Source organism: Pocillopora verrucosa, chromosome 13 (assembly GCF_036669915.1).
Source record: "Pocillopora verrucosa isolate sample1 chromosome 13, ASM3666991v2, whole genome shotgun sequence".
In the NCBI taxonomy this organism is placed as follows: domain Eukaryota; kingdom Metazoa; phylum Cnidaria; class Anthozoa; order Scleractinia; family Pocilloporidae; genus Pocillopora; species Pocillopora verrucosa.
This window is the reverse complement of record NC_089324.1, coordinates 12,422,956-12,438,789: the sequence shown is the minus strand read 5'-3', so window position 1 is coordinate 12,438,789 and position 15,834 is coordinate 12,422,956. Positions and strand designations below refer to the sequence as shown.

At 39.9% G+C, this 15,834-nt stretch overlaps 1 protein-coding gene, 1 non-coding gene and 1 pseudogene across 2 annotated transcripts; 2 read left to right on the top strand and 1 right to left on the bottom strand.

The window, feature by feature from the left end:
• Nucleotides 1-691: 691 nt before the first annotated feature.
• Nucleotides 692-8,424, top strand: LOC131792591 (tubulin beta-2B chain). Its single transcript, XM_059110010.2, has 8 exons — nt 692-832; nt 1,837-1,945; nt 2,728-2,838; nt 3,442-3,686; nt 4,593-4,805; nt 5,404-5,681; nt 6,335-6,551; nt 7,435-8,424. Exons 1-8 carry the CDS (start codon nt 776-778, stop codon nt 7,549-7,551), a joined length of 1,347 nt encoding a protein of 448 aa, XP_058965993.1. The 5' UTR covers nt 692-775; the 3' UTR covers nt 7,552-8,424.
• Trnah-gug (transfer RNA histidin (anticodon GUG)) lies at nt 7,057-7,128 on the top strand. The gene has a single exon. It is a non-coding gene; the product is annotated as a tRNA-His (tRNA).
• A 455-nt stretch (nt 8,425-8,879) lies between the features above and the next one.
• LOC136277698 (uncharacterized) lies at nt 8,880-15,521 on the bottom strand (annotated as a pseudogene).
• Between the last annotated feature and the right edge of the window lie 313 nt (nt 15,522-15,834).

Sequence of the window (15,834 nt, the reverse complement as noted above, 5' to 3'; positions counted from 1 at the left end):
TACGACTATTTCTTGCGCTTAAACCGCTACGCTCTTAAACGGGCCAAGAAAGTGGACTGATTTCGAAATCATTTTTAGCGTCTGTATTTTTTCCCATATTTCTGTTACGAAATTATCTCCAATGCCGCTTATTACTGAGTGAGCGAAAGCCGAACCATTTTAGCCAGCAGGAAACATGCCAGTAGTTTATCTTCAGTTCTCTTTTAACGTTTTTTTTCTCATGTTAGAGGAGAGCAGATATAATTTATCTTACATTACTGGCATACACCACACAGGTGAATAGTGTTTTATGCCCACGCTGATTGGCTAGTTCAGAAATGATTTGCAAGTACTATTCACGTACATCCGAGCAGCCAAAGAAGACAAAATCGCGCGTCAAAAGTTTAATTTCCCACCATTTTACAGTATATTGTTTGGAAAATAATAATTTTTTGGTTTCTGTGTGGTATTTACTAAAATAATTATACACCTCAGTGTCGGTGAAAGTGGTGTATATTTACCCTGGCGATTCGCAGCTTGGTAAATATCCACCACTATTCACCTCCACTTCGGTGAATAATTGTCTATTATTATAGCTTATCTCATGGGTGAGATATTGAGGGGATCTTTAGAAATATGCATTAAGGTACTCTCTCGCGTCATAACAGCATGCACCTGGAAGTACATCCGTCATGTAAGATATACTGTATTTCATAGACCACCACCCACTTTAGAAGTCAGAAGCTGTCGAGTGAAAGAACGCGCTGAAATTAGACGCATTTCAAAAGGCTGTAACATGCGAGAAATTGTGCACATCCAGGCTGGCCAATGCGGAAATCAGATTGGCGCAAAGGTAAAATTTCATGTAAAATATATATTTTTCTTTTCCTCACGAAATTCATTCGACCGGTTGATGGGAATTTTGTGATTGAAACCCAGTATTTATTTCCGGATCGATTTCAAAGTTAAACTCGCGCAGTTTTTTGTAAATGCCGTTCCTAATTTTGTTGTACATATTATACAACAGCAAAGGGTATATAAATCTCGTCATAAATAAAATTTTTTGGTCGATAGTAAGCCTATGAAATGTCATACAGAAACTGACTTCATATGTAAATTTCACCACAGAAAGTGATTGGTTACTCTATGACATCTTTCACTGCAAGCATACATTTTCAAATTCGATACAAGTAATTGTTCATCTCAGACGAATTTGTAAAAATAACAAGAATCGGGAAAAGCTCCTTTTTTTCTTTTTCAGTTGCCTCTTTCTTGACTGTTTATCTCGCTACTAAATTTTTTACCGTATTGACCGAGATAGATGCCTTTATGTTTATTTCAGTTTTACCACACCCATAAAATATGTTCTTCGAAAAAATAATTAATCAATAAAAATATTTTTATCATACAGTCGAAATTTCACAATTTTTTTCCCCATACTTTGATTCAGTACTACTTCCATATTGTAATTTTTCTTGCTGAGTACGTAATTTTAAACCTGTTTGTTCTCACTCTCCATTGAAATAAGTTATGTATCTGAAGAATAAAAGCAAATAATACTAAATTTGAGGATTTTGCGAACATGCTTTAATAATGGTTGCGACAACCAAACGAAACTTTCAATTTGAGCTAATGTATAATTTTGCATTTAATCTTGCGTTCTAGATTTGAGTACCACGATTAACAAAAGAAAAAGCATTATCATAACTTCACGTTTTGTTTTTCTTCAGCTGGAATTGACATCGTTGTTGAAGCCTTGAAAATGAAATGTTTCTTTTTAAAATCAACAAACCAGCTTTGATCTTGCAGGGCTCGCATGATATCTTCCGTAAATGACTCGCGCCGTATATTTTTCAGTTTTGGGAAGTGATTTCTGAGGAGCATGGAGTAGATCCAACTGGATCTTACAGCGGGGACTCGCAAACACAACTCGACAAAATTGACGTTTACTACAACGACGCCACAGGTAAAAGTACCAATTAAAAAACATGAAAAATTTAGAATCTTTTGTATAAATGGGAGTAGAGATTATGTAGAATTTCTTTAGTTAAATCCCACCGCACTGAATGAATTTTACCTATAACAACAAATGAGACTTTTGAAGGCTTCCGAAGTCTGAATCCTTTCTTATCTGCCTTGGATCTGTTTCGAATGAAATTCTGATTTTGTTCTCTTATACAATATAAATAATAACAGGTTGCCAAAGTTACTTCAGGATTTTCTTTATTTCAGCTTTCAATTGTTCTCAATCATTTATTTATGGTCACGTTTTAAATCAATTACCCCTGAAAAGAAATTTTAAACGTCGGAAACTCATTTACTTCTCATTAATTATTTTCCATCTTTTTCTTCAATACAAGCGTGCATAGCATAGATATATCTCCCTGATTGATTTCTCGGTCTAGTCCTCTCATTACATATGCAATTTTCGCTGAATCTTTGAAACAAAGAAATATTACATTCTGAAGCTTTTGTTTATTTTAGATGTGAAAAAAGACTCTTAAAGGTCGCTTGTTGTTCCCTTTAGATTTAAAATTTTATAAATTCACGGCTATGTTTGTTTTTATCGAAATCCCTTTAAAAGCCGAAACATTCCCAAATGAATTTATTTGGCAAACATTTAACATTTCATCGAAATGTCACTGGTCAGCTCTTAATCATATCCTGTTTTCTTTGTCTATTACTCTAAGCATTCTATCATTAACACAGCAGGTGTCGGTCTTACATCAAAACTTATTCGCTTTTCAGGAGGGAAATATGTCCCTAGAGCGATTCTCGTCGACTTGGAGCCCGGCACTATGGATTCTGTGCGGTCTGGAGTGTATGGACAGCTTTTCCGACCTGACAATTTCGTTTTCGGTGCGGATTTTGTTTTCTCTGAAATTATTTCGCCTCCTGTGAGGTCTTATTTTTTATTCAAATTATTTACAAGCCATCACATGTATCACCTTTTATTTATTTATACCATAAAATTGTTGTAAGTCGCTAAAGCTTAAATGCGAAGAAAAATGCGTTGTCGTACTGGAAGAGATGAAAATTATTTTTTTATATTTCTAAGTGATGCTGTAAGTCAAAACATAAATTCTCACTACGATCGCTGTATTTTTCTTTGGATGTTATTTTGGAGAATTTTCAATCACGTTGGGTAAATAATTCAAGTGATACATTTAAAGACTTTAAGTTTTTGTTGTAGACGAAATAAGCGAAAGTTTTTTGGTTGGGGGCAAAATCGTCCATGAAAGTTTTATTACTTGATGAGGAAAAATGAATTTCAAAAAAGCTTAAATGATGGCCACAAAGTCTAGTGGAGAAAATTTCATTTCTAATTGTTTTTTTTCTTCTGTTTTTTGTTCAGTTTTGATTTTGCCGTCGCTGCTAGTATTTGTCGTCCTCGCTAGCTGTTTTATTTATTTTTTAATTATTTAGAAGAGTTATTTAAAACTTGGTCCCATTCTTCCGTAGGTCAAAGTGGCGCGGGAAACAACTGGGCCAAGGGTCATTACACAGAGGGAGCCGAGCTAGTGGAATCAGTTTTGGACGTGGTCCGTAAGGAGACTGAAAGCTGCGACTGCCTTCAGGGCTTTCAGCTGACTCACTCACTAGGAGGGGGAACTGGGTCGGGCATGGGTACATTGCTCATATCTAAGATCCGCGAGGAGTACCCGGACAGGATCATGAACTCGTTCAGCGTTGTACCCTCTCCAAAGGTACGCGTAGGAAGTGTATTATTTTCGCGCACGCCATTTTTTTTCCCTTCCATTTTTTTTCTCATCCCACTGATTGAAAACCTTGATCAGAGTGCTAAATACTTGAGTAGCTGGACTTCTACCCTTGTTTGTGCTCAGTGACCATTATATTTGGTCGGGCGGTTGTCTCTATATGCGCAAGATCGACGTAACACCATCAACAACCGATGAAATGGTAAAAAAAAAAAAAAACCAAACGAAAGCGTAACCACCGGTCAAAATTTAATAGTAACAGGGTGCCCTTCCATGATCGACAACCTTATATAAAACTTCTTTAGATGAACTATAAAGACAACTGGAAAACTAGATTAATTTTGTTGAATGCGAACATTCAAGACAGCTCCTTCTTTTTAGTTCTTCCAAACGCCATAGTCTCAATTTGAACCAAAGTTTATTGAGATACAACTAACAACAAAGGCTACAGCGATTACTAATCTATGATCACAGATATCTTGGACGTGTTGAACTGAAGACATGACCTTTTAGCATGTCGATCTATCACAGTTTTCTCTCGCAGATCACGAACAAACCTGTGCGCAGGGGCTTAAGGGCACGAGATAGTGGTACGCCTCCAGCTTTGTCTTATCTTTACTTCCCTGTAAATGGAATCCTGGCGGCAGCCTCGGCGGGGATTCCTTTGATTTCACACATTTGAGCTCCCAGTGATTTTATATTCCCGATCTCTCTATGATTTCATACTCTTGGGATTCTCTGTTTTAGTTTTTTCTTTAACACTCTTGGGCTTCCTGTGATCTTACGCTAATGACCCCCCCTGCGACTTCACACTATGTTATTTTTCATTCCTACGCTCTAGTAATCTCAACCTCTTTTATCAGAATTTCATATCTTATCGTTTTCCCTTTACAGGTTTCGGACACAGTCGTGGAGCCTTATAACGCTACACTGTCAGTGCATCAACTCGTTGAAAACACCGATGAAACTTACTGTATCGATAACGAGGCCCTGTACGACATCTGCTTTCGAACCCTCCGACTTGCCAATCCTACATACGGGGATTTGAACCATCTGGTGTCAGCAACAATGAGCGGTGTAACAACGTGTCTGCGGTTTCCTGGACAGGTTGGTCAGCGTCACAGATCCGAGTATTTTGTTTTAATGTTTCAAATGTTGATGGAGAAAGATGTAACAGGAAACTTCTTGTACATTTTCGAATCTGACAGTGTTAAAGCAAAGAGATTAAGTTCTTTTGTCCAATCTATGAATGCAAATTGGTAGATTACAAAATAATCTACGGAATTTTATATGTTTCTGCTTCGCCAATTCTTCCTTTAAATTTTAAGTTTTGCTTCCGTGGTCATCTTATTCGGCGCTTGTACTCCACTGAAGCATTCCCACACCACGGATAATACGTAAAGAAAATTGTAAGCCTGGGACAAGGGAAAAAAAAATTTGAGCCTCCCCTTCCATCCCGACAGAAATCGAACCCCGGAAATTGACCAATGTGTCCTGATGCTCTACCAGTAAGCGACAGAGTTTTCGATGGTGAGCTACATCAGATACTAGTAGCATTATTTCAAGTGGGCCAGTTTGCAGGGTTCCACTCTCTTGGCTTGAGATTCTCTTGATATGGAGTAATTCAAGTTTTCCGCAATGCATATCACCGATTAATCATTCAATTTTTAAGTAAGTAAAATTTCTAACCTTGCGCTCATTTTAGTTGAATGCTGACCTGAGAAAGCTGGCGGTCAACATGGTCCCATTCCCCCGCCTTCATTTCTTCATGCCAGGGTTTGCACCGCTGACCAGTCGCGGTTCACAGCAGTACCGTGCCCTTACTGTACCGGAACTGACCCAGCAGATGTTTGATAGCAAGAACATGATGGCTGCTTGTGATCCCAGGCATGGCCGTTATCTCACCGTAGCAGCAGTGTTCCGAGGCAAGATGTCCATGAAGGAAGTGGATGAACAAATGTTGAACGTCCAGAACAAGAACAGGTTTGTGGTGGAGAGCCATTGTTATCGAGAAATAGCTATGCTATTCCTTTTATTTTCTCTCGTATTTTTATGAACACATGTAAACAACATTGTACATTAAGGAACAGTCATTATGTTCATCGCATTTTTTTTTCCTTTTTTTTTTGGAGGAGGGGGGGTCGGAGGATTTTTTAGGTCACGATAAAACTTAATTGATTCCCCAATAAGGCTTTGTAACCTCGTTACTATCCCCCCCTCATCGGCAGTTAATTTAACCCCCCCCCCATCCCCCCGTTTATACTCTGTTGGCGACTACTGATCCCCCTTTTGTTCTCCCTGAAAACCATGTGATCTCCCCAAAAATTCACTGAACATCCCCCCCCACGATGGTAACTGGTCCCCAGTTCATTCTCACAGTGCCTCTCTCCACCCCCGTGGGTACAGATGAAGAGTCAGGGGAACTTAAAGACTTGCTAGGGGCGGGGTTAAAAGAGATAGGGACTGCCTAAAAAGATTAGAATTTCGTTCGGGCTGATAAGATATACCTCAAGACACTTCGTGCAATTGAAGCTTTGGGATAAGCTCCGGCAGATATGACTCAACTCTCCTTTGATCCGATTTGGGAGTATCTGATGGAAGATATATTTTTTTTTTCTTGGTATCTTTCTTCCTAGTTCATACTTTGTTGAGTGGATTCCGAACAACGTCAAGACTGCTGTTTGTGATGTTCCTCCTCGCGGGCTCAAGATGTCCTCCACGTTCATTGGCAACAGTACTGCGATCCAGGAGCTGTTTAAAAGAATCGGAGAACAGTTCACTGCTATGTTCAGGCGCAAAGCTTTCTTGCATTGGTACACAGGAGAAGGGATGGACGAGATGGAATTTACTGAGGTAAGAGGGAGGGGAGTGAAGTGGGGTTTGAGGCTTAGAATTTCTTCCAGTATGCCTCTATGGTTTGGTTTCTTAGTGAAGAATATAAAGAGTTCACGAGTGGGCCGCTGCCATAAATGTAAATAGTATTTAATTGATCCGGAATTAAAAGGATGTTCTTTACTTCACTCTGTGATTGGTAACGGAATCTGGAACCTCGTGGTTAATTATGGTAGAGCACTTGACGTATTTTACGAACCAGTGAAAATAATGGTGTATCTGAAGTTAATCCTGTTTAAGCATATCAAGGAGAAAAAAAACAAAACAAACAAGAAAAAATTTTCCGCATCGTCATTTCTTTGTTAGCACGGATGAGATTTATGCCATTTAATTTATAAAAGCGCATAATTGGCATCGAGAAGTGGTTTCCTTGAAATGTAGTTGTCGTTGCAAATATAAGCGGAGGTCAGACGCGCGATTTAAATACTAAAAATTCCACCGGAAGTGAACGTGTGCAGATGTGGCAGCCGTGATCGTATAGTGGTTAGTACATTGCGTTGTGGCCGCAATAACCCAGGTTCGAATCCTGGTCACGGCACTCTACGAAATTTTTTTCCTATCTCCGGTTTTTTTCTTTCTTTCTTTTTATTTTCTGTTTATCTTTTATAATTGGTCTGTGCAATTTACGTTTGTTACTTACGATCCGTTTTGCTATTCGCTTTTAGCATCCCGAATCATTCCTTTTGGTTTATTCTTTATTTACTCTTCCTTTTTCAGTTCCCTAGTCATAGAAACTATTATTTTAAGATTTCCCTCTGATTAAAAGGTTCCCTATGACGATGAATGACTCAAAATACGAAAATATACCCATCTAACCTGACAAACCTCCTCTCTCAATTTTTAGGCCGAGTCCAACATGAATGACCTAGTGTCTGAGTACCAGCAGTACCAGGACGCCACGGCCGAGGAGGAAGGAGAATACGACGAGGACGAAGGCGACGACGAAGAGGAAGCCGAGTAAATATCGACTCTACATCGATTTGAGTAACGCTGACATGCAAAAACTTCTTTAAGATTTAAGCGGAAGAAATCTCTTTATAGCGCTTGCGAGTTCTGTTTGCTCGCACTCTAGCCTGTTTGTACACTGGCCTACATGTAGTCGTACCCTCCCCTCCAAGAAGAACGTTTCTCCTTAGGGGGGGGGGGTGCGGCTACACGTAGGCTAGTAGTATTCTTGATCTCACTTTTTTGACCCTTTAACTCCCATCAGTGACCGGTGACCGCGACAGAAATTCTCCTTAAAATATCAATACAGTATCAAGCAGACAAGTTAGTGAAAATAAAGAAAAATATCAGTTAGGGGATAATGAGTTGATCCAATACCAAATTCTCCATACTAAAATCACGAGAGCTGTATGAAAAAAAGTAAGGAGAATTACTGATGAGATCTTGGGAGTTAAAGGGTAAATGCCTCAATCAGTCTTTGATAAAAAGATTGTCTATTGGTATTGTTTTTATTGAGGTTGTTGTTGCTAACAATTCCCTAACTTAAACTTAACTTTAAAGCCCTAATTTTAATTGACAAAATGACAAATGGTGTCTTAAAGATTTGTAGAATCAGTGCTCAGCTCTAACAATTGATTTTTTAAATTTCTTAATTAAGATGGGAATCGTCTAATAAAATAGAAGAGACACTAATTAGGAATTTCGATACGGGAAGTAAATCTTCAATTTAGATCAACAAGCTAGGGTCTGAATTTATCAGAACTAACACGAATATGACTATGATCATGATTATTTTTTGTGAGATTTAAATTATCTCTTTGATCGAAAATAGCTTTCTCTTGACTTCTTGAAGAAAACAAGATTAAAGGAATCAAAGTTTTAAGCATCAGGAAGGTTTGTCTGAAGTCCATGTGTGCATTAAATTCGTCACGCCACGCCACGATCAATGCCAATTTTTTTGTCCCAACAGTGAGGCGAAATGAAACAATTTTGGATTAAACCTAATACACAATTCCCTCTTAAGTACCAGTTTGTTCCCTATAATCCTATGAAACAAGCTTTTTTGGTTTTGCACGAGCCACTGCCTTTTCTCGTTTTGCACGTACCACTGCCTTTCAAGTTTTCTTTTGCACGTGCTGAATTATGCAAATTAAAAACTGTGCGGTGTGAACAGCGCGCAGTTTGGTGCTAAAACGGAGAATCTTCAGTGATAAATTATTTGGGCTACTCAAAGTTAATGAAACCGGAGATTTCATACAGATGTAAGTACAAACTATTTTTTTTCTCACTGACATCCCCAGCGCCCCGGTGTGGTCGCTCATCCATTCGCACAATAGCAGTTTCAGACGTAAACAAGTTACCTTTATTTTAAAATTCGATTTTATTCACATACCAAAACCGTACACAATATATTTTTATAAACTCCGGAGGACGTGTATGGGTAAAAATTACAAATTTTTGTAATTACACCCATTTATTTGACAGGTTGGAAAGTTTAAAAAATCTTTCCAGCTAGAGCTTTGTAAAGAGAAATTACCTCAGTTTTCCATTTAAAGATCGTCCTGAAAAAGCCTAAATAGTAGTTCATCTAATGTTAAATTACCTTTCTACATTAAGGTCGCTCATTTTGAACGATCCTCCTTGCACTTAAGATCGACTCTACATTTTTAAATACATTCGAGTTTATTCAGGCTTACAGTATATTAATTTACACTTCGTGGAATCGTTACTCGTAAACCAAGGTACATTTCGAAACTATTGTTTATATCTATGAAATTCACCAAAATCTTTAAGTATTCTTCCCTTTCGTCAACTTGATCCTTATTCGTAAATAATATTTAAAAATTGAAAAGCGGTCGTTTGTCGAACTTTCTCTTAACAAGTAGAGTTTATTAACGTACGTCTGGCTGAGATAAGCCCTTTGTAACACACTGACAACAAAGCAATCACGCGTGCCGCTGCAATCCAACATTACAAAGTACCTATATGGCTGCTATGCGATAAAACGAGGTTTATTTTCAACTGGAAAAAGCCATTTATCTCCAAGACTGATGCGAGTAAAACAATTTTTCAATATTTCTGTTTTCAGGTAAATCTTTCGCCCCGGGATTTTGCAAATTTCTTTTTTGGCGGTACCAAAATGTCTTTTGTTGCAAGTAAATGGCCAACATTGTATTCTGCTGACTTTGAAGAGTCTGAAATCATTAACGCATGAACTACCAAACAAACGGAGTTCTCTGACTTGTCAATAAACGTTCTCTCTATAGGGAAAAATTATAATATTACTTTCACATAAATGTCAAAAATATACTTCTGTTTGAAATGTATAAATACCGTAATAAGGCTAACAAAGAAATATAAAATAACTTAGCTCTTTGATAATGAAAATATCTCTAGAAAATTATGACAATGCTGGCATTCTTTTTGTGTGATCTTGTCGATACTTAGGTGAGAGATATGAAACTAGTTTCCATTGGGAATAGTAACTACGCCGGCCAAATGTTTTTCCTAACCAAACGATGGTGGATCCAAGTTAAAACATACTATAAAATACACGCTTATATCATTATACAATACAAAATGTCTTGATGACGTCAACAGTTTCACACTTGAGTGGTCCGTTTATCGAATGACGTCACCATCATGATACTTGACTTGCAGTCTGTAATTCGCTTCTGGAGGTTATTGTTTTCCACTTCTAACGCATCTATAAAACGTGGATCCTCCCAATTGAGTTCTTTCTCGGCTCTCACTGCAAGACAACGAAACATTGAAGTTGTAACCACAGTACACAAGTATGTACCAATAAAAGTTGAACGACAAAGTTTGGTTTTCCAAACCTAACTGCTAAATTTAAGCAATTCCAGCGAAAGACGAGTTATTGAGCTTAGGTTAAGAAATAATCTTCTCTTCTTCGTTACAATACATGAAATGATTCAGTTTCATCGTGATTTTGTTAAGCAAGACCATAGCTAACTAACAGATATCTAGAAAATTTTTGGTTATACCGTACATTGATTGCTAAAGAAAACTTGCGCCACTCTTGAAACCAATCAAATGCAAAGCTTAAATCAAACGTAATGTGGTCACCCACGTTTTCCCGCGCTTTAAGTAGCTTGCCTATTTTTACTTTGTTTCCTTATTGGTCAATGGTGACCTTTCTTCCGATTGGCCATTGTAATAACTTTGGCGAAGGTTTACCTTCACGTGATAGAAAACAATCCACCTATATTCAGTTTCCGGGCTACAGCAGCTTTCGTTATCAAATTTGCTTTGCTAACGGAGTCAGTGTCAGTGTATAATCGGTGGCGTGTCCTTGAGCTATAAGTTGCAAATAGGAGTTAGCCCCTTATTTTTCAATTTAGAGGGAAAACTTACGTCCAAAGCTCCATCTCTGGTGTTCATCGAGCAATCGATTCTTGGCCGCTGAGAATTCTTCCTTCAAATGTCGCTGTCTCTGTCTCAGGGATGCAATGCGGGTTTTTCTCTGTTCAGAATCTTTCCACTAATGAACAAAAGGAAACGTTATTGGATAAGTATATAAGAGAAAGCCGACCCGACAGACCAGAAGTAAACGAACGAATGGTAACGAACACACGAGCAAACAAACGAACAGACATGAACGCAAAAAAAAAAACGAACCAACAAACACGAACGCACGAACAAACGAACGAACAGACACGAACGCACAAGCGAACGAACCAACGGTCACGAACGCACGAACGAACGAACGAACGAACTTTGGTACGAAGGAGTGAGCAACTGATAACGACAGAATCATATAACTAACAAATTAAGTCGAAGAAACGGAAGTAATAAATAGTTTATACCTGAAAGTTAGGTTCCATAGCTTGTTGTAATTTTTCGATGTCATCGACTTCGTAAACCTTGATCTGAACCGGCTCCAATGACTTCCTCGAAAACCAACGCCTAGGAGAATATTTTCGTGCACTGGATCCTGGGGAAGCAGAACGACTTCTACCTAAATAATGGTGATAAAAATATAATGTTAACAATATTAATAAGGTCTATGACGATTTTCCTGCTAGCAATTTAAGGTGCGGAGGTGTACGGAATTACAGAGCAGTTTTCTTAGAGGGATTAAACCTTTCCGAAACTTTGTCAGGTCAAGCTAAACAAATATTTTCAAACGGCGTATCCAAATAAAATCCACGTTGTTATTGGTTCTGTTCAGCTTTGTTCTACTATTGGTCGAGAAAATTGGTACCACCCCTCAGTTTACCAATCAGAAGTAAATCTAAAGCCAATCAAAACTTGTTTATTCGCGTTTTCTAGCGCTTTAGGAAGTTTGCTTGTATTTGCTTCAATCTTACATGGATTTTGACAATCAGCTTTGCCCTAATTTGCGGATGTGAAAACTCTTTATTCCGATTTCACGACAGTCAGTCGGCATGAAGATCCCTCAAGTGGATTCGATACCCAATAAATACCTATCAGAAATTAATGAGAGAGCTCCCAACCAAGTTTGAAAATATAAAAACATCTTATTTCGTACCGTTGCTTAGCAACCTTCGACACTATACCGCGACTTCTCACCTTTTCGTTTCCCACGACTCAGACCTTTTTCACTGCAACTGTCACTTGAGGCGTGACTTGCATCGTTGCGCATGCTCTCGTAGCCACTGCTGCTGGCTGCATCGGATCGAGAAGATACTGAAGGAATAAGGAAAAAAGAGAACGAAAAAATAAGTTTCCTTTTCTCTTTTATTTCAATTCGATTAAAACGCAAAGCAATTTGTGTGAAGTAGAAATTATTGTGTATAGACTGTTACAAAACCAATTTTACGACAAAAACTTCATTTTAAGAGCAAAACTTGCCAATTGATCGAGGTTCATGTAAGGATTGATATGCTTTTCATAATTTTAAGTCCTTTACACTTACACGACTTGAGTCTCTTCAGCGACCGACTTCGTCCGCGAGGTCCTGGGGAATCTCCAATGCTACTGTCGCTAGCGTGACCGCTGCTGTAGCTACTGCGGTCTCGTCTGAAAGAAAATATGGCAACCATTAGAAGTTAATTAATGATTAATAAACTAAATGTTTCAAAAATACAGAAAGTCAATTGTTAGTTGCTCATAATAAAACGATTGACAGTTGCCTTATCGCCAACTTTTGAGAGAAGAGACCAATAGGTAATTTCTCCCCACACTTTTAATACATTTTCAAGAAGAAAGTGTTGAAAACAAAGAAAAATATCAACCAAGAGATATTATTGCTTGATGTAATAACAGATTCTCAGAGCTAAAATTATAGGGAATGTATGGTGGATAGTGTGGGTAATTGACAAATAGATCTTAGAGGTGAGAGGGTTGACAAGGACACCATGAAACAATTAATGACTGATGAAAATGCACGGCAATGCTACCGTACTGTTTCACTCCGCTTTGTGATTTTCCGTCTCGGTCGTTTGTTTTTCTTTATTTTTGGAAAACTTGCGTCAATTTCTCAACCAATCAGACTCAAAACCAAAATTTGGCCGCAAGTTGGCCAAGCATGATTTTGCGCGGTTTCCTCCACCTTTTGTTTTTGAAGCTTGCCTTAATGCCTTCCTTAGTTCCTTGCCTAAAGGCCACGCTATATAATTCCTAGTTATGGTTCTCACCCGAAAAATTTAAACCTCCTTGTCTTTTCGTTCCTCGATCCTACTGCAAAAGGTGTTGAGGGCGCTGGCATTTCGTCTGCTGTCAGATCTCCAGTTGATACACGGGCTCATTGGCTACCCAAACACGTCTGTGCTTTCTGTTCTAATGCTGTTATACCATCCTCCGTGCTAGATGACATCAGCGCCAGAGTTGATGCGTTTGGTGTTTCTGCACTCGTGTGTAAACGTGGCCACAAATCTCCAGATAAGCGGTATTGACGGGTTCGCCGCTCCAACATGAGTGCCGTCTGCACTAGGACGCGGTGGGACGCGGTTGCATCGCAGCAAGGTATTGTCGCCACGAACTCAACAGATAATCGGTAAACGATACGCGGTGGTGCGCAGCGGTCGTGAAAACGCGCGATGAATTGTTCTTGTGGCGCATAAGGTGTCTCGGGCTGAAGTGAATGCACTGTATGATCGGTCGTTCAACAGTTATTGAAATGGTGTTATTAGGCTTGGGAACCAAAATATTAGAAGACTGTTTGTCTTTGGTGGAGGGCTATCAGGTTTCTCAAATTCGGCGTCTGACATCTCCGAGCCACAATATGTGAGTTTTACAAAACTTGATACAGAGCTGATAGAGGTTCTGTCGCTTCTTCTGGTTGGACTGTTTCCTGCTCTGACAAAGTGTTCAACTCTGCCGCTATCTTTCCGGGAGATTCTCTTGAGAAGGAAGAAGTAAAAATATCCGAGTCTCCATATCGCAATTCTCTATAACGCAAGGCGGTTCGAGATTTCTGGTGTGTGGAAATTGTTATGTTCGTCCTCGCTTCCAAGAAAAGTAACGCTTGTTTTCACATTACCAACAGAGAGATGAAAGCCTCTGGTTTGCCGGATCAAAATGTGATCTAGCGGCGGCTCCGACTCGGCGGCACCACGGCTCGTCTTAGCCGTCATCGAACTGTCACTAGACTCGTCCTCATCCTTCGCTCTGCAGCGATAAGGTGCGTAGTCGATGTCATAATCTTTTTCGCCCTTATACCGCAACTTGGGACTAGAAATAAGTCTCGCAGTTTCAGTGCACATGCGTTTCTGCGGAACAATGAGGAGGCAGAAGCTATCGTTACCCGAGGATCGCCCGAAGCCAGCGGAATGAATACGTCGGTTTGGCTTCGGGCGCGGGCGCGATACTCGGGATGCTGAGGGGGCTGGGCGAGCGTTAGCGCGAAGAGATTTTCCCCTTCGCATTCTCTTAGTTGTTCGGCGACGAATTTTGAAGAAGCGAGCGAAGGTCCCCTTTGGTAGTTGTATTCGTGATGTCTTTCATAGGAATGTTCTCTTTGTCTCCTTCCACACGAATAGTTGTGTTCCCATCGTCGATTTCAACACTGACGATGCTGTAACTGCAACTGGCTCGGTTTTTCCCAAAATTCGCCGAAGCCTGATTCAGATTGGACTCAACCGACGGAAATTCTGGTATCGGAGAAAGTGTTTTACTTTTAAAAGACTTCGACACTTGAATATCCTCGAGTTCATCCTCGGTGGAGGACGACTGGGGTGAAGGAACGAGGCGGTAGAACATTTTCATCGGTGTTCCGAACGTGTAACTGCGTGTTGCATCTGTATCGGACTCCGCCGAACTTTCGTCCGAACTCGGCCGATGGGTCTGTTTTTGCGGCACGACTTTCTCGACCACAGGCTCAGTGCATCCTTCGTCTATATCCTGCAAGCTTTCTTCGAGCTCTGGGAAAAGAACATCATTTTCACTTCCAGTGAAGTTTCTTTCTAAATGTGAATCAACGTCGATATCATATTCTTCCTCTTCGCAAAACGCCTCAGCTATGATCGCATCGTCGGCGAGTTGTTTTCCCCAATCGAGTTCGGTGTCGTCGTAGGAGAAATCGTCGGAGCTCGCCTCTCGGGTCTCCTCAAGGACGTAACACAGGTCGGGCGTGTCCGAAACCGGTGAGTGAGGTTGACAGTTTTCAATAAGTTCTGCAGTTGTGTCGCCACTTGCTTGATTAGCCTTACCCTCGAAATGATGCAAAACTTCGTCATCACAGACATCTCGTTCAAAATCGAGCGAAGTCGTGGAGACGTTTGCAGTGTTAAAATGATGGTGTGTGATGCCATCTTGCCTGGACATTTCGTAGTCATACAAATCCTGCTCAGCATCGAGCGACTCCATCGATTTCGATTGGATTTCGTTCACAGCTTCGCATGTTAAGAAGGAGAACGATGGCGCTTTGGCCATAACGATACTCTCCGCGTCCGAAGACTCACTTGATGTCTCCGGACTCATAACCCGCGTTCTCAGCTTAGCATCCTCGCCTGGAAAGCTTTGCACCGGAATGACAACAGTGCTGTTACGAGAATTCATACTTTCATCAATGTCTAAGTTGGGACTCAATCCAGATGGAATGATCAGTGTGTTGACGGCTGTGGCTGTTATCGCAGATATTTCCTTGACAACAGGGTTCTTAAAAGTGTCGCTTTCTTGCCTCTTGCTCCTTTTCACGGAGCCTTTGTGCGATGAATCCGAAAGACTGGAAGAACTTCCTTTTTTTTCTAAAAGTCTCTTGCGGCTCGATGCCCGGCTTTCGGGTATGACCTCGATTTCTGTTTCGTAACACGATTCCTCGGTGTATTCCTCGCTAAATTCCCTTCCTTCTCCTTCTTCTCGTTCAGAAAAG

What these genes read in the sequence shown, in the direction of transcription:
- LOC131792591 (XM_059110010.2), top strand. Translation starts at nt 776, where the DNA reads ATGCGAGAAATTGTGCACATCCAGGCTGGCCAATGCGGAAATCAGATT. An exon ending in TTACTACAACGACGCCACAG is followed by an intron (nt 1,946 to 2,727) that starts GTAAAAGTACCA and finishes TTCGCTTTTCAG; the next exon opens with GAGGGAAATATGTCCCTAGA. An exon ending in GCGTTGTACCCTCTCCAAAG is followed by an intron (nt 3,687 to 4,592) that starts GTACGCGTAGGA and finishes TTCCCTTTACAG; the next exon opens with GTTTCGGACACAGTCGTGGA.